We start from the raw sequence: 25,394 nt of genomic DNA, 5'->3' as shown, positions 1-25,394 counted from the left end.
GTTGTCATGATGACTGTGTGAGCTCTTTAGGTCCAGGTTGTTTTGTTCTGCAAAGTTAATTGATAAACATTAACTTTGCTTTCGCTTCATGAGGCTAGCTCCTAATACTTACTCCAAAATAAGAACTGGATCATCCTTTGACTTAGTATATTCAGGCATATATTGGTGTTAGTGTGCTGATCCTATCTGACACTTCTTAGGTTTTCAGCCCTCCTTCTCTCTTAAAATGCCTTTTTTTGGGCTTCCAGTGAGTCTGTTATCTTCTTAAAATAGCCCCTGCAGAGGCTTTTGGAGCCACTTGGAGACAAAGCTCTCCAATCAGAGGTTTATTTTGGGAAAGGCTATCGACATTCCCCTCTTTGACTGCCTAAGGGGCCCGATTGACAGGACAACTGGGGTGGACAGGAAGGCCTTACCCCCTCCCCCCCTCCGCCTGTCAGTATGGCATTCCATGGCATGTGCTGCGGTAGCTCTGGCCAGTAGCCCTTCTGATTCCTTTCTCTGCCCACCTGTTTATCTCTCTTTCTCCCCTTTGCTCGGCTTGTGTGTGTGTGTGTGTGTGTGTGGGGTTCACCCACGTGTCCCCAGCCGCCTCCAGGAGGAGCTGGGACTTTACCCCAGCCACAGGGCGAGCTCAGCCGTCAGGGAAGTACCCCTCTCTGACAGTCCGGGGACCGCTGAGACCCCCCCCCCCCCCTGGCAGAGACAGGCAAGCTAAGGGACGAGCTTCGGGAGGCAGAGTACAGGTAGAGCCATGGTTGCGGAGGAGGCGGTGATCACGCTGTGCGGCGGCGCTCCGTGGGGCTTCCGTCTCCAGGGTGGCGCCGAGCACCAGAAGCCGCTGGAGGTGTCGAAGGTAAGCAGGGTGCTGAGGAAGAGGAGGAGGAAGAGGAGCAGAAAGTGGTGTAGATGAAGCATCCTTAATGCTGGCGTTAGTTTTGTGCTGTTATTCCATCGCTGAGTGCAGCTCGGTCCCAAGTTCTGAGGGTAACTCTCTTGTCAGGACAAATAGAGTCTAGGGTCACACGCTGGCCATCGTAATCGGAGAGCGGCCTGTCGGCCCAGGAGCTTCAGACCCACCTGAAAAGCTGCCATGGCCACTTGGCATTTTTCATTTGCTTTGGCATCTTGGGATTTGTAGTTTTCTCAGACCTTCCTCAAATGATCGATTCGGTCATGTGCCGTAGATGTTAAAAGGTAGCACGTGCATTTTATGTAGGATCATCAGAGGAAATATGTGTAGATTTGCATATGAGAAGGTGGTGTGGAATTCTGCACTGGCATCTACCTAAGGCCTTGTGTTGGAGAGGGTCGCACAGAGACCTTGGTTTTGAATGAATGCTGCTTTAGAATAACTGGGACCTTTTTAGTGTCATCATCTGCTACAAGTTTGCTTGTTTCTGAAACATGTATTTTTAGATGAATTATTATAGAATAATTTGCAGTTATGGGCACATGGTGCAAACTATGAACAGCAAGGCTCGTTTAAAGTTTGTAGGGTTGTTAAGCAGTAGTGGACAGCTGGAACTCATTTTGAACTTATGGAATTTATAAAATATTTTACAATTAAAAGGACTCGTGTAAATGTATGGTACATAGAATTATTAATCAGTTCATATTTCTTGATCACATGTTGCTGAATGTTTCATGTTGATGTCAGAAAACCTTGTAGATTTCCATAAAAAAAACAGAACAAAAAAAAAATATGAGCTAGTTTGGGAAAGCTGTTCTGTAATTCCCAGAGCTTGCCCTTCCAAATAAAGGCTTCCTGGGGCTGCTATCTTAAGCCCAATGACTCTGCCACTTGTTTGGCTTCCCTGTAATTCCAAGATATTTCCCACGACACTAATCTCAGAATTCCGTAACCTTCGTAGTACATGGGCATTGTTATTCATAGAGCACGGTTAACCAGAATAGACCCCATTCAAAGGTAAAATGTCTTCTGGACAGTTTGCAAACACAAGCTTTCTATTAATAGTCGTGTGCAATGGCATTGAGAGCGAGAGCGTCATTGGTTTGCTTTTGCTCTGATCAGACAGCCGTTCTGACCGGCTCATGTTTGCCCGCTGGCCTATTTTTCAGTTCTCTGTGAGGTGGTTTGGGATTTGAGTCGCCCCAGCGCTGGTTAAATCTGACTGACTCCCATCTTGTCCGCCCCTCTCTGTAACAACAAGGTCACCTCTGGACTTTGCTCTCAGCTCCTGTGTTTTTTTCCCTTTGGCTTCATCTGCCAAGCAGTTCCCTTAAATGACCGTCCCCGATGCCCGCCATCACACGCGCCCCCCCGCTAACCCGCGGGCATGGTATCCATGCCAGCGTCGGGCGTCCTAATGCTCAAATGTCTCAAACCCATGCTGTCATGTACTCTGATGTTGTCTGTCTGCGATTTGTTCTCACAAATTTAATCAGGGCTTTTTAATATTCATTTACAACAAATTGCTACCTGATCCTTCTGAAGTGTGGGGCTTATTTCAGGTCTGTTTGGGGTGTGTGACACATTCCTGGCATGCCTGAGCACGGGTACTAGTGCTGGTTTGGGGGGGGGCTGTACCCTAGTGAAAAGGTGTCTCATTGAAAGATGGACTGCTGAGTTTGAGCCAGAAGGGGGTGCTGTTTCTGCAACGTGTCAGAAAGGCGTGCTGTACTGGGTGTACATTCAGTGAACAGTCAGCATCCCTGCTGCTTTAGATTTGGATTAAAATTCATTGGAAGTCAGTGGTCAGTAAAAGAAACTTAAATATCAGCCCATCAAAAGTCACGTGAGGTTCACCGAGCATTCGCACCCTTTCCGTCCAAGACGCGGCTCCACTTTGTTTCCGGCGTGTTCTGTCACCTATTTATACATCTGGATGAGCTGTCCCCCAGCATGGGATGGACCTCCGGGCCACAAGGTGGCGCTGCAGCACGTGCGGGTCACATATGTGTTAATTTAAGGCCCTGCTTTAGGCTCAGTAAAAATACACGGAGTAGAAATACTAAGAAAATGGCCTATTTATTGAGGGCCTGGGGACACAGGCTGTGAGGCTGTGAGTGCCCCCCCCCTGCCCCCCCATCATGGTTGGTGTGCTCTCACCTTGAACAGGTTTATATTTTTAACAGGATAAAAACACAGACGTGGCCCTCCGACAGTGTTCTTTAAAGCACTCTCCTCACTGGTGTGCAGCACCCCATAAACACCCTGTCTCCCGCTCCTGTGTCCATCCTTCCATCCATCCATCCATCCATCCATCCAGACAATAATCCTGGGGGGCCCCTATAGTCAGCATGGGGCACAAGACTGAATGCTGTAATTAAATCAAACGGTGCTTCAGCAAAGTATTAGTTTAAGGGTGTGCACACTTATGCATCCAGCTTATGGTATGTTTTTTATTTTTATGTTTTCTGCCCAAAAAGTTGAATTGTACAGGTTATGGGTGACATTAAAGGTGGGGAGGGAGTTAACATGGTCTCCTTTTTTAAATCACAAAAACCTGGCATTTTAACAGACTTTTTATATGCACTGTAAGTCAATGACGGTTGCAGTCAGACTGTGTTAAATATTATCCCCTTTTTTTGCTGGGAAACATTTTATTTGTCAGTGATGTTTAGTACATTCTTTTACATGGTTTTGAATGTCTTTCGTCTTACCTTGTTAACTGTAGCTGTGGTACTTTTGCCTCCCCCTGGTGGTCAAGGTGCGGAAGCGCAGCAAGGCATGCCGGGCAGGTCTTCGTGAAGGTGATGAGCTTCTGTCAATCAATGAGCAGCGGTGTGGGCAGCTGACCCACGGCCAAGCCATGAGCCTGATCGACAGCTGCACAGGGATGCTTCGTATCAGTATCAAGAGGTTAGAATGACAGGCAGGGAGGACCGGGGAACGCAGACCCCCCCCCCCGGTCCCAAAAAAAAAAGTATTATTATGAATCTGCGCATCACTGAAGCCAATTAACTGTGCATGCAGAGAGAGCGCGAGGATGTAACATATACCTGATGAAGCCTGTGGGCCTGTATCAGACAAACCCATTTCATCATATGGATCAGTTGTTTTTTTTTGTTATGCTATTTGTGAAACTGTACAGTTAAAGTGTCCTTTTTTAAAATGACGAAACTCCTTCCACTACCACTGATGACATCGAACAGAAAGTTACAGGGTACTATATTGACTTGCTTTGAGAAAGATGTTCTTTGTCCTCCTTCCTATAAGGGGGCACTGTACCAGGATATTAATGTCAGTATTCAGCATCAATATTTAGCATCCCATTTTGTCTGTAATTCTAGCCTTCTGTGGCATGGATCAGGCACGTTGTGTATGAGCTGTCCTGTTGAATGCCTGCTTACAAATCCTTTTGGCCCTTTGAGTCATGGCTCGTTCATGGAGGAATGAACGGCTCGGCATACATGGCCCCTCATGGCCGTTATCTTATCTGCTGTTCTCCTGCCCTCTCCAGGCCTCCTGTGGGCTTCCAGTCCGTGGTGCTCCCGGATCGCGCCCCGTCCCCCCGCATCGACAAGGAGTACCGAGCGGCCCTGCGGGCCCTGTCCCCGCCCGGCACCGGTTCTGCCCCCCAAAGGCCGGCTGAGGTCCCCCGGGGAGGCTTGCTCTCCCCCACGGGCCGGGAGTGGGTGACCTCCCCCCCGGGCAGCGAGGCATACTACGCCGAAACGGACAGCGATGCCGACACCGTGCAGGAACGGCAGAGGCGGCAGAGACGCCGAAGTCCCAACAGTGACAGCGGTGGCGGGGGCCGGCGGGAGAACCCGCCTGGAGTGGCCAGGAGGGAGGTGGTCTTCCGGCCCCCTGAGGAGGGCTGGGCCACGCCGCTTGAGAACGGCATCGGAGACACCCGGGCCTGTGACGAGCAAGGCGCCGCGGACGGCCCCGGTGCCAACGAAGCTGACAGCGGCTTTCAGGAGCTCCCGGGCCTGGCCCCCCTGGTGGCCCCTGAGCGGGCAAAGGAGGCCCTCCGGCTTGTGTCCACGGGGGCCCTGGTGCCCATTGTGGGGCCTGTGATGCAGCCCATGGACGAGGAGCTCACTGTTACCTACAGGGACAGAGCCAAGCAAGCCAGTAAGTACCTCAGCCAATGATGGCTGTTGTTCCATTATAAACTTGGTGCCATTGGGGATTGAGGGATGTCCCAATCCGGAAACGACCAATTAGCCATGAGGGTCCCTCTGGAGACTGAGAGGCTTTTTACACAGTGGCCTGTTTATGCAAGGTTGCTCCCCAGAGTTGATGGGAGTGATAGATTTGTCTGGGACAAAATAAATGCTGGTTTCGCAACATCGTCATAGCAATTACTAAATGGCTTACGTTGTTGACGTGTCCTACAACAAACACATGGGGTCTCCATCTGGGGGCACTGTTCATTATCTCTTAGCCTCAGAAGGTGTTGAGGTGGAACTGGGTCTTTTGTTTGACATGTGAAGGGCCCAGGGTCTTAGTGAAGGACCCAGGTACTGCGATAATCTGGGTGAGAGGCACAAACTAGGGCTATATTTGCCCTGTGACTCAGTCAGATAACACAAGGCATTTCCAGCTGCTGTCTCGTGTCAGATTCCCGATAGAGCCCGTCCTGCACGCTTAGGCACACGCGCACACATGCAAACCAGCACGTGAAACACTCACGGACGTGTACATCCACACACCCCAAACTCTGCCCTCACAAACATCCATGAACACAGACAGGCAGCCCTGCTAGCAAAATACCTAAAATATTCATACTGAAGCAGAAACCTTAAGCGCAAACGAACTGTTACGTAAGGCTCCCGTGTGTGAGTAAATGATACGTAAAGCACAACACACCCACTGTGTCGGGTTTACCAGCAAAATAAATTAGAACAATTTAGTTAGTGAAGATTAAGAGTAATGTAGCATACTGGAAGTTTCCCTCCATGTGACGTGTGTTAGACGGAGTGCGTGTCTGGATAGGACAGGAGGCAGGGTCAGACCTGGAGGGTGAAGTAAGAGGTAAGGGTGCCCAAATATAACCTGGGCAGCTGTTCTCCTCCATCAGACAATAGGACGAGCAGCAGGAAGATGAGAACATTATTTATGCCCGGTTCCATTTTCCAAAGGGATGACGCTGGTCCCAGATAGAACAGCTGACTGTTCTGCTGAAGAGATCCCACTTAATCTACCAACGGGACCTCGCCCCGGGTGTCCAACCTTCTGCTTGCAGAGCTGCCTTGTAAAGATATTCAAACTGCCAAAAGTGCACCTGCGGTTCTTGTTCCTGCAATGCTGTCTCACTGAGAGCTGGAATAAAGCTCTGGGATTAACATTCGTTGTGATGTTGAGTGATGGTCCATACGTTAATATGGCATCTACACACAGAAGCTAGGCAAGTGTTATTGTTACAGCATACAGTGATTTCAGCATGAAGAGAAACAGAGGGTTATGTATGATAGGGGATAGGGTACCGGAGAGGGTTACGTACAATGGGGGATAGGGTACCGCAGAGGGTTACGTACGATGGGGGATAGGGTGACGCAGAGGGTTACGTACGATGGGGGATAGGGTGACGCAGAGGGTTACGTACGATGGGGGATAGGGTGACGCAGAGGGTTACGTACGATGGGGGATAGGGTACCGCAGAGGGTTACGTACGATGGGGGATAGGGTGACGCAGAGGGTTACGTACGATGGGGGATAGGGTGACGCAGAGGGTTACGTACGATGGGGGATAGGGTGACGCAGAGGGTTACGTACGATGGGGGATAGGGTATCGCAGAGGGTTACGTACGATGGGGGATAGGGTATCGCAGAGGGTTACGTACGATGGGGGATAGGGTACCGCAGAGGGTTACGTACGATGGGGGATAGGGTACCGCAGAGGGTTACGTACGATGGGGGATAGGGTACCGCAGAGGGTTACGTACGATGGGGGATAGGGTACCGCAGAGGGTTACGTACGATGGGGGATAGGGTACCGCAGAGGGTTACGTACGATGGGGGATAGGGTACCGCAGAGGGTTACGTACGATGGGGGATAGGGTACCGCAGAGGGTTACGTACGATGGGGGATAGGGTACCGCAGAGGGTTACGTACGATGGGGGATAGGGTACCGCAGAGGGTTACGTACGATGGGGGATAGGGTACCGCAGAGGGTTACGTACGATGGGGGATAGGGTACCGCAGAGGGTTACGTACGATGGGGGATAGGGTACCGCAGAGGGTTGTGACACTCTGCTGGTGATCGGAAGGTCTCTGGCTCCAGGGAGTGTGTGACCCTGCCATCTCTCAAAAATGTACCTTCAGATAAAAGTGTCTACTAAATAAATAAAATGTAAGAATTTATATGAATGAGAAATGTTGCCAAATATATTGTGACTATTTTTGGACTCTGGACATCTGAACATCGTTTTTTAAATTTATATTTATCTCGTTTTGTTCATCTCTTTCCAAAAAGAAAGGCTACATTAAATTTAGTTTGTGTTTGAGAAGAAGTACCTACACTGTGTAAGTGATCAGGGGAAAACAGATTAAACTGGCAGTGGAGGACAGGACAGATGGACACCCAGCAGTGGTGCAATCTGGACTCCGAATGTAGCTAAAGCTCCATTGGACCGATACCGATCCCAATACCGATACCGATCCCAATACCGATACCGATTCTGATCCTAATACCAGACCTGGCCAGGCCTCGGAACCATCACACCTATTTACAGGTTTGACTTTGGGTGTCTGATAACAGGGTTGGGGGGGGGGGGGCAAAGGTTACACATTAGTGTCAGACGTCAGCAGGGAACTGGAAATATCAACCCCCCATCCCTTAGCCTGGAATCCCAGGGAAAGGAGGGGAGCAGCTGGGGGCAGTGGGGGGAGGGGGGCAGGATGGCCCGTATTCTGTCTAAACACAACTCCCCCACGTCCCCTGTCCTCAGGCAAAACTGGCAGGTGGATCCTGTCCATCAGTGGTAAAAATAGATCAGAATGACCTAATGCTGCTCAGTAGGGTGCCAAGAATGTGGTGGTTAGACAAAAGGGTAGGGTGGGGGTGGGGGGGGGCTGGATAGTTTAGGGATGATGGGCAGTTATCTGGAGAAGGGAAGCTACATGACGGAGACCCTCCAGTCTGACCATCAGAGCGGAGAGCCATCGGCAGGGGACAGGAGACTCCCGCGGGTCCGTCTCCCCATAATGCCAAGCGAACATCCCCTGGTGACGAGCAGTGACTGCGGGCACTCCGTGTACGCAGGTGGGTAAGGCGGCGGGGGCCACTGGCGAGGCCAGCGGACTGTGGGTGGGGCTACTGGGGGTGACTGGCTGCTGTGCCTTCACTGGGATTTTAGGGGATTTCAACTCTGCCAGTTAACAGCAACAGACAAGATGCTGGATAGAACTTGTTTGTTTAAAATGCGTGCATTTTTTATGATTGATTAATTGATTAATCATCCCTAGACCTGACTGGTGCAAGTTCAGATTCTAGAACACTATCGTCAGCTTGGGAATGTGAAAACAAGTTTATCAGGTACAAATAGGATCTCTTGCTTTCTGTCTCACTTAGAGGTACGCAAGGAATAAGTCTGCCAGAATATATAAACTATGTGACAAAATAAAACAACCACTTAATGGGCTTGTTGGTACTGCTGGCACATCTTGGCACTGCTTTTACAGTGATATTTGTGGGACATATTTATCTGGGGCGAGAAGTAAAGTCTCTAGTTACAGGTAAGTGTTTATGGAGAGATTCTGGAGAAAGAAGTGCGTGTGGTGGAGCTCTTATCAGAGACACACTGAAAATCTGTAGACACCGTCAGAGACCTGTGACCTTGTGTGGTACAAGAGAGCTATCAGAGAGATGTGACCATTAGTCAGTGGTGGACCTTTTCATGAACCTTTGACTATTAATGTGTGGTAGTCCTCTTTAGTTTGACCTGACCATCAGTCAATGGTGAACCCCTTTGAGGAGTTGCTTCTACAGTTCATCCCTTGGTTTGGGTAGCCAGTGTGAAGACAGTGTAGAGACAGGAAACCGTGTTTCACTCGAGAACTGCTTTGTATGAGCCAGATGTGCTCTATGCCCTTAGTTTGCCTGTTTGTTTGCCTTTGTTTGTTTGTTTGGCAAATCTTTGCAGAGTGGTGGTCACTGTGGATGGATGCATTCCACTATAGGTCACTGTGGTCAGTCCATCTGTCCAGTAGAGGGACCTTCACAATCCACACGATCGTATCCTCAGAACATGTCCACTGGCAAGAGCAGTGACGGGGATAAGGGCCAATGACAGCAGTCTTGGGGAGCGTGAACATCGGGACATCCTCCAAGGAATACCCTGTCAGGGTGTCAGATCCATAAATGTATTAATAGGGGATGACTAATGTTTAGTCTCTATGGACACCCCCAACCCCCAAGGACAGCTGTGTGATTTCTTGTGATACAGCTCAGAAAATTTGAAACCCAAGGGGACAGTCATTGTTAGTGTCCATGCTGGAGACCTGAATCACAGCAGCACCATGAAGAGCGTAAGGGCATTCAGACATAGACCTCATTTTGTAATAGAACAACTCATAGACTTCATTTGGTTGGTCGGACAACCCATTAAGTGCCAACCTGCCATATAGAACATTTTCTCCTGTCTGTTCCTTTATACCATTCTTTTGGTTTTTCAGTTGGTTTCTATTTACTCTGCCTCATTATGGTCTTAAAATTGCTTTTCATTAGTTCCTATTACATACCTAGGTCATGTCATCCTGATTCTACCAAATTAATTCAAGCATCTGGTGTGTATCAGTATGAAAACTCAAGAACCTCAGTTGGATCACCTTCAAACCACTGGCTCATCTGCGTAACATGCGCCTCAGGTGTAAAATGGCAGGAAACACTGAAATGTCAGCAGCATTGGTGTCACAGGCTTCGAATTTATGCAGTTTGCCCAGTTGCAGAGCAGCTGACTTCCGGATGTCATTAAAAATGGACAACTGCCCGTATTACTGTAAGGGGTCCTGTGTTACTGATCCGAGCTACTTGTTCTGCTCCGGTGACGCAACCCCCACCCTGTACAGTTTCTCAGCGCAGGCCCCAGGCTGTATCACATAACCGGGGCATCGCCACGACGTCGCGGGACCGCTGCCCCGTCGTTTAGAGAGCTGACAGGACAGAAACTTGTTAAATAGGCTCCTACTGCTGCTTTTAGCTCCTGACCTCATGGGGCTCACCGTTTAAATGCCAAGCTGAGTTATCCATGGGACAGAAAAGTCGCTTACCGTTCTGTGCTCCACATTGTTCCCCTTGATGCTAAAGGTCAAAACTCTTTTAATATCAACCTTAAATCCAACCATCCATTTTTCGCAACTGCTTATCCAGTAACTCTGAAGATGTGCCGTGCCCCGTCCATTCGTTTCTGAATTTTGATTAAGCATCAAAGAAAGTAACTTGGTAAGTCAGCGCCCCCTCAGAGGAGGGTGCCCAAGATGGCCATCGATGACTCTTAATGGTTTGGTCAGCACTGGTCATGTAATTGTTGTCAAGTGGGCTGTTCTATCCAGTCTTACATTCCGCCTTCAGTCACCAAATAGCCAGCTAGCTACAAAAACTGCAACAAGTTACACTGGCCTGTCACTGACCTTTGCCCTTGTCTCTCCCTACCATCCATGCAGAGCTTCACCGTGGTGAGAGCGTCCAGGAGAAGCAAGTGAAAGAAGCTCGCACCAAGTGCCGCACCATTGCCTCGCTGTTGACCGACGCCCCCAACCCGCACTCCAAGGGCGTGCTCATGTTCAAGAAGCGGAGACAGCGTGCAAAGAAGTACACGCTCACTTGCTTTGGCAGCGTCAACGGCGACCTTCGTCCGAACGGTGACGAAGAGGAAGAGGAGGACGCTATCTTCCTGGGCAGTGAATCTGAGCTTGATGAGGACGGTTTTATGTCGGCTCCAGACTCTACCTGGGACAGCGACTACCTAGACATCCTGGAGAAGAAGACTCTGGTTCACGATGCGGAGATGGATGGCCTTGGCCTGAATGCTACTTCGGGGAAAGGTGCCCAGCTCTTTGAACAGCAAAGGAAGAAGACAGTGGAGTTGCAGGACATCAAAGTCAAGAATCCGGTGACGCCTTGTGTAACTGAAATTCCCACATTAACCATGCCGGTCACACCTGTTATTCAGATTACACCGGTAACACCAGTCACACCAGTTACACCAGTTACACCCATGAACTACAACTCCATGAATGGAGATTTGCTTTCTGTGAGCAAAACCTCCTTCATGATTACACCCCAGGTCATTGCCTCTGAGTCAGGTCGCCCCGCTCCCTTAGCCTCCAGTCAGCAGGGGGAGCTGCCTTCTGGCTCTGTGCTGAACAGGACTGCACGCCCGTTTGCACCTGGCTTTGTCAGTCACTGTGCCATTAGCTCGCCGGTAGTTTTCCATCCCAGCGCTGCAAAGAAGGCCACTGCCCAAGCAGCACCAGCAGCGGATGCCTTCCAAGGGTCATCGACCTCTTCCCCCTTCAAAGGAGAAGTCAAGCGAGCCGTCTCCGTTTCCTCCCTCTACATCCCGGCCCGGTCTCCTGCTTACAGTGTTCCCCCGCAGACTGTACACTCCCCTCCACCTGTCACTTCCCCACCCTTCTCTCCCCCAACCACCCCCTTCTCTCCAACATCTACACCTGCTGGAGCCTTCTATCCTCCCCCTGTTCTCTCTTCTAACTCAGTGCTTTCAGCTCCTTACTGTCAAACTGCCACACTCTTTGCTCCCTCTACCCTACCTTATTCTGCTCCCACTGCACCTGCTACGCCCTTTCCTCCACCTCCATATCCAGCTTACCCTCCCAGGCTTCCTCCCGATGATGTAAACTCTTCGCTGACTGCCCAGAAGGTGTCCTTCAGTCCCCTGATCACATTAACTCCACCAGCCCCTACCACAGAGCCTCACTTCGCCCAGTCTCATCCCACACCCACCTCCACTGAGGCCCTAGCTTCCCGTGAGCAGAGGATCTCGGTGCCAGCGGCTCGCACAGGGATCCTGCAGGAGGCACGCCGCCGTGGCTCCAAGAAGCCCATGTTCAGCCTTCCCGAAGAGAAGAAGGCTACTTCCCCCAACCCTGAGCTGCTATCGCTTGTTCAGAACCTAGATGAGAAGCCCCGGGCTGGAGGTGAGGGAGGATTCGAGTCTGGGCCGGAGGAAGACCTCCTGAACCTGGGGGCGGAAGCCTGCAATTTCATGCAAGCCCAAAGAAACAAGCTCCCCCCACCTCCCATCGCTCCCAAACCATCAGCTCCCCCAGCGCCACAGATGGGCGGCAAGGGTGCAGAGCTGTTTGCCCGCCGACAAAGCCGCATGGACAGGTACGTGGTGGGCAGCGACACTCCACCTCCAGCTCAGTTCGTCTCCCCCAGGGAGCCCCATCAGCCATCACCCACTCCCTCCGTCTCGGGGCAGTGGAAGTACTCCCCTAACATTCGTGCGCCCCCCCCCATCAGCTACAATCCCTTGCTGTCCCCATCGTGCCCCCCGACAGCACAGCGCGGCATCAAGTCCTCTGAGGCCACAGGCAGTGCTAAGAAGGGCTCACAGAATCCAGGAATTAAAGCAGTTGATGTCTTGAGCAGGCAGCCTCACCAGTTGAGTTCTTCTTTGTTCACCTACGGCGGAGGTGTCAAGCAGCAGCCTGAGGTCTCATCTTACCAGTCACCCGGACATCACCAGGGTGGACGGGCAGTGGGCAGTTCGCTGGTCTCACCCAAGCAGGTGCCCATCAAGGCGGCTCGTGTCCATGAGATCAAGAGGTTCTCAACTCCGACACCTATGTCGACGTCTTCGTCCTTGGCTCCCACCACCATTGCTCCACGCTCTGCCACCACCTTGGGGGAGCCGATTTTGCGCACTGAGGAAGCTTTTGTGAACACCCCTCGTTTCACCCCCTCTGATCCCAGTCCCACCTACACCTCAGCTCTACCAGAGCTGCCTAAGTTCTCCACCACCCCAGTCTTCAACCCTACCCCCAACCCTCCCTACAGCCCTGTCCAGACCTCGAGTGTCCCCTACGGCGGGATCCAGGCCCTGAAGCAGTTTAAAAGTGCCCCGGAGCTCAGCCCCTTGGCTAACCCCACCCTGCAATCACCGGCTCCAGGGAACTCATCTGCAATCCGAGTTCCTAGACCCAATTTCAGTGCTTCCAGGATGGGCATCCAGGCTAATGTGTGGAGGCCAACATCCATGCACTCCTGAGTGTGGATTTGGAAGGTTCTTCACTTATCCTGCAGTAGAACATTGATCATCTTCTGAGGCCAACATGTGATCAGTTTTCATATCAGCTGCTGTGTCTAAAAAAATTTTTTTTGAACTGAAATTAGTAAAACCTGAGAATGAGCATTAATTGCTGCAAATGAAATCGTAAATGGGCATTAATAATGGAACATTTATATTATAGACTGCATAGTAACAATAATACCATTTTGGATCCCTTTTTATTAGTAATGCAAATCATATGCAAATAGGGTGTAATCACATTAAAAACAGCAGGTAACCTTTATCAAACTAAATCATGCACAGCAATCATTGATAAGGCCTCACAATTTTGATCATTTAATAAATAAAAAAATTTACTTGTGATTATTGAACACCCTTGGAAATTGTCACCAAAAATTGCTTACAATTTCATTTTCTCCCTTCAATTAAAACAACAAATATACCTATAAATAGCTGAACTTGAAGGGTATACATTAATCACCTCATTAATCAATGACTTGTACTGATACTTTGTTGTACTCAATATTCAATGGCATGCTTAGCAAATGTAACCACTGTTAACTGTTCTGGGGATTGTGGGACCTCAGACCCTCAGGGCAGCACTTTGAATTGTAACAACCTGATCTCATGATGCACTGCAGGACTGTGTTTGGGTTCAGAGAGACACAGTAACACTATCACACCTCATAGTTATATCATTAGAAAGAAAGACAGACTGAACCCTATTCTAAATGAATCTCATAGCTGCCTATATCTTCATTAGAATATCACTGGAACGCAAGCAAACCAGTTCTACAAAATGTGGACTGCACAAGGTGTCTCTGCAGTTTTGGACAGAACAAAGCACTCCCTGATTTTTTGTGAGGATTCTGTGGCAGATGTATGTATTTGAGTCTTCGTGATTTTGCTGTCGTCTCTGTAGTAGGAAACAAAGGCCTGTTTGCAGTTTTTTTTGGGCGTTGGTGCCCTGTGAGATGTAACGTGCAGCTCCTGACACTGTGACATGATAAAAATGAGTAAGAAGAGTCTGTACAGACAGTCATTGTGAGATATGTAGGGCTGGGATGTCTGCGTTTTCTATGAAAATGGCGGTCTTTACAGTGCCACACTTATTTGGACGTGATGGGTGTGAGATGTGTTTCTTGCTCAGGCCTGCATGTGTTAAACTTACTCTTTACTTACTAGCTTGCCAATGCTTTTAGGTAGCGGCCTTTCTCACTACTCATGGATTTTAGTGAATCGCTGAGAAGTAACTAGCAATTAGATATCACAGATATCGAGGGACTTGAATTTACAACCTACTGACTAAGAGTCAAGTTCCCTTCTCCTTCCTGGACACTGGATGGAATCATATGGGGACAGAATATGAGCATATTGGGATTCTGTCTTACAATTAAAATGTCCTGGTGTAGTGACCAGTGTTTGAATCTACATAGATTGGTTATTCTTGCATAGCCTACGATATTTGGATGTTTAAATGTGTGGTAGTTGTACCATAACTGCTCTCCATCATCAGCACACACTAATTGTGCCCAGCAGAATGAAATTACTGTGAGTGTTAGAGTGGATAATTGTTTATTAGAATGAATAGTTGTGAATAATGTGAAGTTACATGAGAGTAACAGGTCTGGGATCAGATACAGAACTGTGTAATGAGCACGGAGAAGCCCTGAGGGCGTGTGGCCAGTGATGTGGCAGTCATAAGATGAGCGAAAGAGAGAAACCGAGTGAGTGATGGTCTTCATCGGAGGGTCAGGGTGTGGACCACACCTGCTCCTGGACATATTCACCGGAGTTCATTGTGGATTCTGAGCATGTTTGATGTAATGTCCTCCTGATGTCGAGTGACTACTGAAGGGAAATTAGGAAGGAGAAAACCCCCCTCACACTGCCTGAGGAGACACGGAGGGAATGGCAGATGTTTGGATAGTATCCTGAAGGCCTTGGAATGGCTTCTTCTGTATCCTCACGTTCATGTATATAAAACATCTTTGAGTGTCACAGTTGTCCTGTCCTGTGTTTTTTTTAATTGTAAGCTTATATATCTGAATGACTGTCTGCTTCACCCTGATCTGTTGTTCTTGCTAGAAATGTTCTCAATAAACTGCAGTCACTCAACAGCCTTCAGTCACAATGGTCTTTTTCTTGCCGGAGAGGCTTAATTCAAGATTCAAGGTTCAAGAGGTTTATTCGTCACATACACAGTTGTACACAAACAACATGTAGTGGAATGTGACCCTGGTCACTCCGAGCAGCTGTGCATGATAACAAAATATAGAAAAAAATAAGGAAAAATAATAATATAAGATAAAAATTTATTAAATTTTCAGCTGTACATAATCTATACATAAGTAATCTATGGATATCAGTGCAGGAGCCACAGAGCGCAGAGAGAGGGTCATGCAACATTGTTCCTATTGTCAAGAATCCTCCAGAAGCTTTGGCAATGTCAGGTCCACCATCGCAAAGGCGATTAGAGCGGGAGCTGAGCCCATAAACGTCTCGTCGGGAAAATAAGCTCAATTTAACAAGTGGCTCTCAAGTTAAAAGTTCAATGCAATCATGCTATTAAGCTATTATGGGCTCTTCCTTTAGTCTGGAGCTAAAATAACCGCCTTTCCATCGTGCCCTTCCCGTGTTGTTCTGTTTTTATCTGCTTAACATCGACACGACCAAAGTAGACTGTAACCTCACACTTTCCATCTCCTTCTGCTCTTTATTAATCTAGCCCTGGGCTCTCCCTCCCAATCACGGTGCTGCATGCGGAATGAGTAAAACAGACTGATAATTCATGCTCTAGAAAGTGCTGGTAATGAAACCATAACCTTTATCTGTCTTAAAGGTAAGAAACCGCATGGCCACACCCACAGATAAACCCCACAGCTGCCATTACTCCGTGGTCGCTCTGGATACAGAGTCTTAATAAATAACACAGATACGCCCAGTGATCTTTCTGGGCACCACAGTTTATTATTATAATGGTCTAAAATCCCTGATAATAAAAGTCAGATCTGAACTTCCCCTTCAGAGCCACCATCAATTATAGTGTTAAAAATAGACGCTATTTCTGTAATTTGAATCATTAAAGCTGTGTTTCACATTCCAGCCATCGGGGACCTCCAGACGGTCCACGTTTCTGCTCCCTCCCAGCTCCCTGCCAGACAGCAAAAACGTGAACTGTCTGTGGGTCCCCGACGACTGGTTTGTGAAATACTGCATTAAAGGAAGCGTTTGTCATTCTCTACATCTACCACAAGATGTCACTGTAGTTTCTTATGTGTGAAGCTCTACTTGTGAATCGCGGGAAAATGTCCAAATGTTTTACTTTCTTCTTAACCTGGATTTTATGTGTTTAAGTAGGTTTTTTTTCTTTCATGATGGATTTTTAAAGTATAAAACAATTTGTCAAAGATAAACAAATCGGTAGAACATTTTCCTCTGAGTAGTCATACTTTTATTGGCTTATCAAGTCAAAGTACGTCCTATATTTGTCATTCTGAGCTGCCAGGGTTTGTTTTCACACTTTTCTGTGAGCTAAGATGGGCTGTGACCCTGCAGTCTTTCTGACACTAGCTTAGGTGTCAGTCTAACTGCTAAGTTTAGCCCGGTGGCAGTTTATATAAACATGGAAGTAGGCTGCTCCTAGTGGCCAGGGTCAGTATTTCTCACAGTTTACTGGGATTCAGTAACTGGGCTCAGGTATTTGCTCCACATGCCCACACCCTAAAAATAATCTAGTTAATATCCTAGTATTCAGTTGACTGTCCAGCCCTCTCCTAATTACGATGTAGCGGTGACAGATGCACCAGTTAACCACAGAACCCTGCATGTTATGTTGAGACGTTTAGTTTTCTCCAGCTATTAATTTGTTATTACACCATTTTACTTGATTACACCTATTACAACTGTCAAATTTTGTAGAACTGTCCATATACAACCATCTTTTTACAATCAATGATGTAAGCCATTGTTATTAGATTATTTAATCTCTTGTAGACTCTTTTATCAAGATTAGGATTTCATACATTTCTATTCATATATTATAATCCCACAGATGGATATTTTTTCTGAAGCTGTAAAACATCTACAGTATGATGGACAGGGGCGTTGCTAGAGATTTTGGGCCCCATGAAAGCATATCATATTAGGCCCCCCAGTCCAAACCAATCCAGTTATTTTCCTAATTTTTTAGGGCCCCTGTCACTCAGGGGCCATTGGAATCGTCCTAGCTTTCCTCCCCCTTATGGCGCCCCTGATGATGGACTCCTTGCCACAAGAACCCAGGGACTGGTGTTTTCTGAAGCTGCAAAACATCTGAAGCAGGCTCCTTGCCACAGGAACCCAGGAGGAGGTGTTTTCTGAAGCTGCAAAACATCTGAAGCAGGCTCCTTGCCACAGGAACCCTGGAGGAGGTGTTTTCTGAAGCTGCAAAACATCTGAAGCAGGCTCCTTGCCACATGAACCCAGGAACAGGTGTTTTCTGAAGCTGCAAATCATCTGAAGCAGGCTCCTTGCCACAGGAACCCTGGAGGAGGTGTGTTCTGAAGCTGCAAAACATCTGAAGCAGGCTCCTTGCCACATAAACCCAGGAGCAGGTGTTTTCTGAAGCTGCAAATCATCTGAAGCAGGCTCCTTGCCACAGGAACCCAGGAGGAGGTGTTTTTCTGAAGCTGCAAAACATCTGAAGCAGGCTCCTTGCCACAGGAACCCAGGAATAGATGTTTTCTGAAGCTGCAAAACATCTGAAGCAGGCTCCTTGCCACAGGAACCCAGGAACAGGTGTTTTCTGAAGCTGTAAACCAAATCATTACAGTCTGTGATAATCCGGATAACAAAGAGCGAAGGGGCTGTTCTGAGGGACAAATCAGGCCTGCAGAGATAGAGCATAGCTGTTGAGCACATAAATACCCAGGATGCTGTCATGGATTGGCGCAAGGGCAACAGCTTTTGTGATCTAGCGGGTGAAAATCCCAATAAGAGATTAACCAATTAACACGTGGCAACAGTGGGCATGTCTTTTTATCCAATCACAACATCCCACAGACACCTGGTACTCCAAGTGTCTATATATAGGGACTGGATGGATAGGCATGGTTTGTCCGGATAATGCTACAGTTGGCCTCAGCATTTCCCTGCAGGAGAAGACCAGCCCCCCAAAACACACACACACACACACACGCACATACACATGCACACCCCCCCCCCCCCCCCACCCCCACCGTGAAGAAATACCATCCATTCCTGTACAGAAACGCTGGGAGGAGTACCCAAGCCTCAGGTCCGAAGTAACCTGGGACTCTTGTAATTTTCACAGGAATAATCCGAACATCTTCCTTTCTGTCTCCTACCCTGAGGGTTTCCAGACCGCGGTAAGTGGAGAAACATAGCGGTTCTGTTTATTAGGGTTCGGGCACCGAGCATCAGGGTGCCTCCAGAATGAGGAGACCATGTAGTGCTACGATTCCTAAGGCTGGTGATGACAGCTGCTCGCAGAGTGGGCCACTTTCTTGAAAGCTCTCCATCAAGGGGATCTTGCATTCTTGTGAAACATCTAAATTAATTATATTGCAACAATGTTTCATTTTGCAAAAGGGGCACAAACAACCTAAATACATAAATATCTCTGCATTTCTGTATTTTATGTGGAACAAGATCAAATCACGTGGTTTTATCAGAGAACGCAACAGCATACAGACTTCACAGATAGGCAGGAATCATTTATTAATTCACTTAATTAATTAAGAGTAAACTCTCATGGAAAGCAGTGATGTGAGTTGTACATGTTTGTTCAGAGTATGATGTTGAAACGGTCACTGTCCTCATCATTTTCTCCTGATTGCAGTTACATATTACTTATTCATGGCTGGCAAACGGACATTTTCACTTTCAGCCCGAGTCCTAAATCACGTTGCTCGTTTGGAGAATTTGCTGATTGTCCAGCTCAGCTCCTCGCTGTGGCTTTTTATAACTTGCCAGCCCAGGAATGTCCATGGCGTAACTGGAGCCCGCTGGTCTCCGATGGCTTCACAGTAGGCTTTCTCTGCTGCTGGCTTGGGTCAAGGCATTCTGGACACTGTACAGATCTGACAAACCTCACAGGGAAAATCAGAGCCTCGCATGTGATACCTGTCCATCCCACATCAAACAACATAGCAACTAATAGATAGTCCTAGTTCCAGTCCTCTGAAAGATCTCTGAATTTAAAGTGGAAGTTCTTGATGTTAAGAATACTGCTGATAAATCCTATGATTCAAAGTCTTTTCTTTGATAGTTTAAAAATTTATTTATGAACCACTTTTGTGCAAAGTGACAAACATTTGAGATAACAGAGTCAGCCAGTCATATAGTCTGTAATGTGTCATGTGTTTAGCTGTAAATTTCCCCTGAAATCCCACATGCTCTGGCAGACACTTGCGCGCTGTGATATGTGACATCAGGTGACCCAGGTCTGGGTCGGTTCTGTCTCTAACACCACTGATCCCTGACCTCATGCCACCATAAATTTGGTTCCCAGAGAGATTGCTTAGTTAAGGGCCACTCGGGGCATAATAGACCATATATGGTTTATATATATATGTTTCTCAACTGGTGGGTCACGGGACTATTTTCAGTGGCTCCCAGAGTGTGTGGTTTAAAAAAAATGACTTTAACCCCCCCCCCCCCCCGCACTGCTGGTCATGAGCAATACATTTCACAGTAGCGAGGACCCCTACCGTAACCCCCCGTTGGTAGAGTGCTGACCATACGAGCATCAGCACTGCATGCTGGTCCCGCTTCCACTCGTCTCCTGTTCCCCCAGCCTTCCGCCATGCCGCTGTCAGTTGGGCCAGAGTGGAAGAAGCCGACCAAGCTCATCACAGACTTCTCCAACATCATGCAGGACGGTAAGATGGCGGTTAAATATTGCACAAGCACATGGACATATTTATGTGTGTAAAGCACAGACACGCAGAGACACAGCGGTTGGGGATACAGGTCACAGCGGTTTGGGATACAGGTTACAGTGGTTGGGGATACAGGTCACAGCGGTTTGGGATACAGGTTACAGTGGTTGTGGATACAGGTCATAGCAGTTGGGGATACAGGTCACAGCGGTTTGGAATACGGGTTACAGTGGTTGGGGATACAGGTCACAGTGCTTGGGGATACAGGTCATAGCAGTTGGGGATACAGGTCACAGTGGTTCAGGGGACAGACTGGTACCTAGGGGGTGCTGGACGGGTCTTTCAACCAGACGCTTATCCTGGGGTGTGTTTCCCATAAACACCCATTATCACTTTACATAGTCAGACCCATTCAGCTGCCATTAAGTTGCTAATGTACAGTAGTTAGCAGCTATGCTTTTGGGAAATGTACCTGGTCAGTTCCTGCAAAGTATCACTGCAAACCACCTCTTACTACTGCTGGCTGTTCCTCCCCCGGGCTAAAAGGGTATTCCTGAATACTGAGTACTGAGTACAAATACCCAGCATGCACTTCTCTCTCTACACACTCGCCTCTTTAGCACGATTATATGTGGTATTGATTGTAGAGGGTATTCTGTGGTTCTGAGGTTATGGTTTAAGTTTGTGGTACTGGGTTTGTAACTGGCAGATTTGTCTGGTCTGGTCCCATCTTACTGGTTCACATTTCAAATAGAAAACGATGCATTTCCAACTGATATTGAACTGTCTGTTTCATTTTTGTTCATCATGCTTTGTATCTGTCCACCCAATGAATCCTTCTATGGGCTAGTGCTTTAACAAAAAGGAAAGAATGAAGAAATAAGACACACTGTTCTTCAAAGCATAAGAAATGAACCATAAGAGAAGATGGAGCAGAGCTGTTATTGATGTCCTGCCTGCAGATTGCATACGGATTTAGATGTAAAGTTGCCGCCCCGGAGATCCGTGGGGGTCTGGCTGTGTCAGTAGCTGAAACGTCACCCGTGAGGCATGAGAAGCGCAGCGTCTGACGCCGCATGTTGCCTGCGGACTCTGTCTGTCCTCGCATGTGTGCGCGTGTCCGCAAGCCACGCAAAACCTCAGGTCGTTTTGATGCCCTGGATTATCTGGCAATGAAAACGTCATAATCTGTTGTGGGTTTCATGCTGATCGCCACCATTTGCGCCATAAGGTTTTTTCTGTGACCACAGTCTCTTTAGTCATTTACTTTGTACTGAGTAGAACTCAGTTTTGCTTCCAGAACTACATCGAGGGTACAGTAGGTGACTTGTGCATTCGGTGAACCCAGCCTGCGCACCACTGCTGTATTACGCTGTTATTGCTGCACTTGTGGCCTTCCTGTTAGCTTTAATGAGCCTGGCTGTCCTCCGCTGCCCCCTCATTAACCAGGTGTTTTTGCCCACAGAAATGCCCCCGGCTGCATGATTCTTGTTCCTCACACCATACTCTGTAAGATCCAGAAGACTCTGTACCGTGTGAGAATCCCAGGAGACCAGGGCTTTAGCTCAGGGATCTCGCATCCTTCCCCCTATCAGGCAGCCAATGGGACGATTTTCGGTTGTTCCCACAGAGCTCCCATGCAGACGCGGGTCATGTGACCGATCGGTAATGGATCTACGCTTGGCCCTCACCCTGGGCCACGGCGATCCGAGCGACTCTTACCAGACCTCTTACCATAATTTACGCTCTACGGCACGGCAGAGACGCTGGTTGCTCTCTGGACTAGACATTTACGGGAGAACATCAGCTCGAGATGAGATGAGGGTTCGAGACTGGGGTACCTGCCCTGTAAAACAGAGCCTCTCCTTTCATTGTAACTGAAAAATGAATATGTTTGTTTATCTGGAAGCTTCTAGAGGTTTTGTAAACCTATGTTTATCTGCTCAGCTTCTCCAGATTAATTTCTGTAGAAACTTCACATGACGCTCTGTGATGATTCTGGGTGTTTATCTATCCATGCATTGTGGCCCAGACCCAGACATGCACCTGGAGCCGGCGGAGCTTGACCTGGGGAAGAAGATCAAAGCCCCCAAGGAGGTGATGCTGGAAGAGCTTTCTCTGCTGAACAACAAAGGCTCCAGGATGTTCAAGATGAGGCAGCAGCGGGTGGAGAGGTTCATCTACGAGAACAACCCCGACCTGCACAACCAGGGCTCCATGGTGAGAATGCCGTCCCTGTCTGTTCCTTCCACCAGGGCATCCAGAGAACATTCTGGATCAATGCTGAGCTTCAGCAGACAGCCGGTACCACAACAGATAAGTACTTGCATTCAAACTTAGAAGGTTACCTGTTATAGTCCTGAGATGAATCTTATAATAAGAACTGAATCGATTTTTGTGATTTGGGGGCAGCATGTGGCTCAGTGGGCTAAGCCTGCGTGCCTGTAATCAGAAGGTTGCTGGTTGAAACCCAGCCTCAGCACATCTGCGGGTCCTTGAGCTAGGCCCTTAACCCCCAGCTCCCTGGGCGCCCCAACAGGTGGCTGCCCTTCACAGACAACTTACTCTACAAGGAGCCAGTTGAGGGAGACGTAAAAAGACAGTTTCCTTATGGGCATCAATAAAGTATCAATTATTATGTTTTCAATTTTTATGGGTGGCTTTGTATGAAAGTGCTATATGGAGAAGACAGCAACATCGTGGTCCAGTTACTCCAACCGAGAAGACCTTCATATTAATGCTTGGCTTTCAGATTTTATGTTTTGTCTTCCTCCAAGAAGCTGATATCCTCTCTGGTGGGAGAAATCGCCACTGACCTTCATCAGAGCGGCGTGAAGATGCAGGTGGAGCTTCCCGAGGCGGAGGATGGCCGCGATGCAGGTGCTGTACCTGCAGGGGGCGCCTGTCACAGGAGAACAGCCTCTAGATGCACTGCAGGTGGTCGCATGCTGCCCCGGGGGTCAAAGCCACCCTTCTTAATTCTAATCTGAGCCGTTTGGGTAAATGTTCATCTGTAGATTTGAGCCTGGAAAGAAGAGCTAATGAGTGAGAGGCTGAGGCACAGAAATGAGGGGTGATACTGCTGACAGGCCCCCGCTGACAAGAGCAGGAGGAGCAGGTGTGGCTCCCCCATGCTGACTCACTGCGTTCACAGGGGGCTTCTCTCTCCCCATACCCGCCCACACCCTCCCAGCAGGTGAACAGCAGGGCGACAGCAGCCCGCAGGAGAAGAGGCGTGAGTATGTGAAGACGTACATGTCGCCATGGGAACGGGCCATGAAGGGGGACGAGGAGCTGCTGGCCACGATGCGGATGAAGATGCCCGGGCCGCACGTGCACCACGACCCGCCCACTTTAAAAAGCTTCAACAGGTATGCAGCCCCATCGCCACGGTGACAGACCCCTCCCCCTCCCCCTGGATGCGGTTGCCTGATTGGCTCACATGAAAATGGCCAGAATCAGCGGCATGGAGAGGCAGCCCTCCAGCCTGGACGCGGGTAACGGTGCTGTGCGAGGAAGATCTTCATTGGCCGAGTATATGACACATACTAGGAATTTGTCTTGGTGGGTGTGGCCCAGTATAACACATAACACGCAGCACAATCTCAAGATGATTTACAAGTATGTGAACATGAAATTTCACACATGCTTTTCACACTAGACTGTTACCCAACAGTCAGAAGCATCAGTAAGATGGAATAAAGGGTGAAATAAGTAAATGCAGGAACAAACAAATAAATAAACAAATGAATAATTAACATACAGTACCGGTCAAAAGTTAACACGCTAAGCTGCCTACAAAGGAGAGTGATAGTGTCACATCACATGACCTGGTCACCTGACCTAAACACAGCAGATATTGTTTGGGAGGAGTCTGACCAGAGAGTGACGGAAAAGCGGCCAATGAGAGCTCAGCATCCCAGGAGGCCACCTCATGAAACTGGCATAGAGGAGACTGTCAGGTCAGCCAGTCCCTGGAGCGATTGGGGTTAAGGGCCTTGCTCAAGGGCCCAGTGGTGGGATCACTCTGCTGGCCACGGGATTTGAACCAGCAACCTTCCGAATCCCAACACACTTTTTTGGTCAATTTATAACCTCCATATATGTTACTTGATAGTGTTGGTGTCTTTATAATTATTCTAAAATGTAGAGAATAGTACAAGTGAACCTTTCAATGGGTAGATGTGTCCAAACTTTTGACTGGCACTGTAAGCACACAGGGCTATAGCGATGCTAGGAATGCTAGCTGCTGAATCACATTTAAGGTGATGCTCCAGACTCGATGGGTGAGGTATGTGCTTAATGTACCCCCCAACACAACATCATAATCTGACACTCGCCTTTGTCCCAGGACCGCCCTGCCTTACGGGGGTCTGGAAAATGCCCCACCTGTGCTGTTCCAACCCCCCGAAACCGCGCTGGCCTCAGAGGAGCCCGAGCTGCTGGGCCCGGTGCGAGATGTGAGCCTGCGACCCTCCTTTAACCGCACGCCCATGGGCTGGGTCTTCCGCGGGGAGCCCAGCCGCATCCACGTGGAGATGGATGCCGAGCCCTTCGATGTGGAGACCGAGGACCTCTGAGGGCCCCCTGCTGGCAGAGCCCGGCACATCTCCCACCCGATCTTAACGCGCATGCAGTCTGGGGACCCCTGGCTGAGCGATGCAATGATGAGTGTTTAATTTCGCACCAATAAAACATTTTATTTAATGAATATCATACATGAATTAAATGTATTACCCACAGAGACAATCGTGCTGTTTTCTCAGCTGATTCCTTTATCCCGGACGACCCGCTGTGTTATACGTTATGCATGCGCTCATGCTAATCTCTGTCAGGGACTCCTGCGTCTCTCCTTACGCTGTAGCCGACTGGCGGAAGCACCCGCGGGCTCTCAGGCTCGACACCCCTCCTGGCTTTTTGTCGTCATGGTGACGCTGTCGCCATACCTCGTGATAAGCAAGATGCATAAAATGTATTAATTCCCAAACGGAAATGATGGAGCGACCAGTAACACCATCAAACACCCAGCATATAGCCTTGCCTTCCGTTCTTTACGCCTCAGGTCCCTGCTCACTGGGTACTCGCCTGCTTATCCTGCTACTCCTCGTAACTGCGGCGTCCATGATGGAGCCTGTTAGGACGGCCTGAAAAACAACAGCAAAGACAAACCTGTCCAGCTGTTTTGGCTTTTCTCTTTCTCTTGTTGGGGTTTTTAGCACGCATATCTTTACTCCTCTGCTCTTACACCAGGCCCTCAGGTGTCACACCGCAGACACGCCCCTAACTCTGCTTCACGGGTCTTACAGAAGACACACAGCTCTTACACGGACCTTACT

At 48.6% G+C, this 25,394-nt stretch overlaps 2 protein-coding genes across 5 annotated transcripts; both read left to right on the top strand.

Annotated features, from left to right (window-relative positions):
• The first annotated feature begins 281 nt into the window (after positions 1-281).
• LOC111848380 (synaptopodin 2-like protein) lies at positions 282-15,297 on the top strand. The gene is made up of 4 exons (XM_023820308.2): positions 282-856; positions 3,675-3,826; positions 4,428-5,047; positions 10,581-15,297. The coding sequence occupies exons 1-4, from the start codon at positions 755-757 to the stop codon at positions 13,151-13,153; spliced, it is 3,447 nt and encodes a 1,148-aa protein (XP_023676076.2). The 5' UTR covers positions 282-754; the 3' UTR covers positions 13,154-15,297.
• Positions 15,298-18,387: 3,090 nt separating this feature from the next.
• LOC111848372 (myozenin-1-like) lies at positions 18,388-24,774 on the top strand. 4 transcript variants are annotated; one of them, XM_023820294.2, is made up of 6 exons: positions 18,388-18,543; positions 19,974-20,058; positions 22,091-22,278; positions 22,839-22,938; positions 23,255-23,429; positions 24,410-24,774. In XM_023820294.2, the coding sequence occupies exons 2-6, from the start codon at positions 19,983-19,985 to the stop codon at positions 24,636-24,638; spliced, it is 768 nt and encodes a 255-aa protein (XP_023676062.1). In that variant the 5' UTR covers positions 18,388-18,543; positions 19,974-19,982; the 3' UTR covers positions 24,639-24,774. The 4 variants fall into 4 exon arrangements, with proteins under 4 accessions (XP_023676062.1, XP_023676061.1, XP_023676060.1 ...); XM_023820293.2 differs by having other exon boundaries at positions 23,252-23,429; XM_023820292.2 differs by having other exon boundaries at positions 22,836-22,938.
• The last annotated feature ends 620 nt before the right edge of the window (positions 24,775-25,394 follow it).

The sequence above is a fragment of the Paramormyrops kingsleyae genome, chromosome 20, assembly GCF_048594095.1.
Source record: "Paramormyrops kingsleyae isolate MSU_618 chromosome 20, PKINGS_0.4, whole genome shotgun sequence".
NCBI lineage: Eukaryota > Metazoa > Chordata > Actinopteri > Osteoglossiformes > Mormyridae > Paramormyrops > Paramormyrops kingsleyae.
Note: the sequence above shows the minus strand (reverse complement) of the source record. Positions and strands in the feature narration are given on the sequence as shown.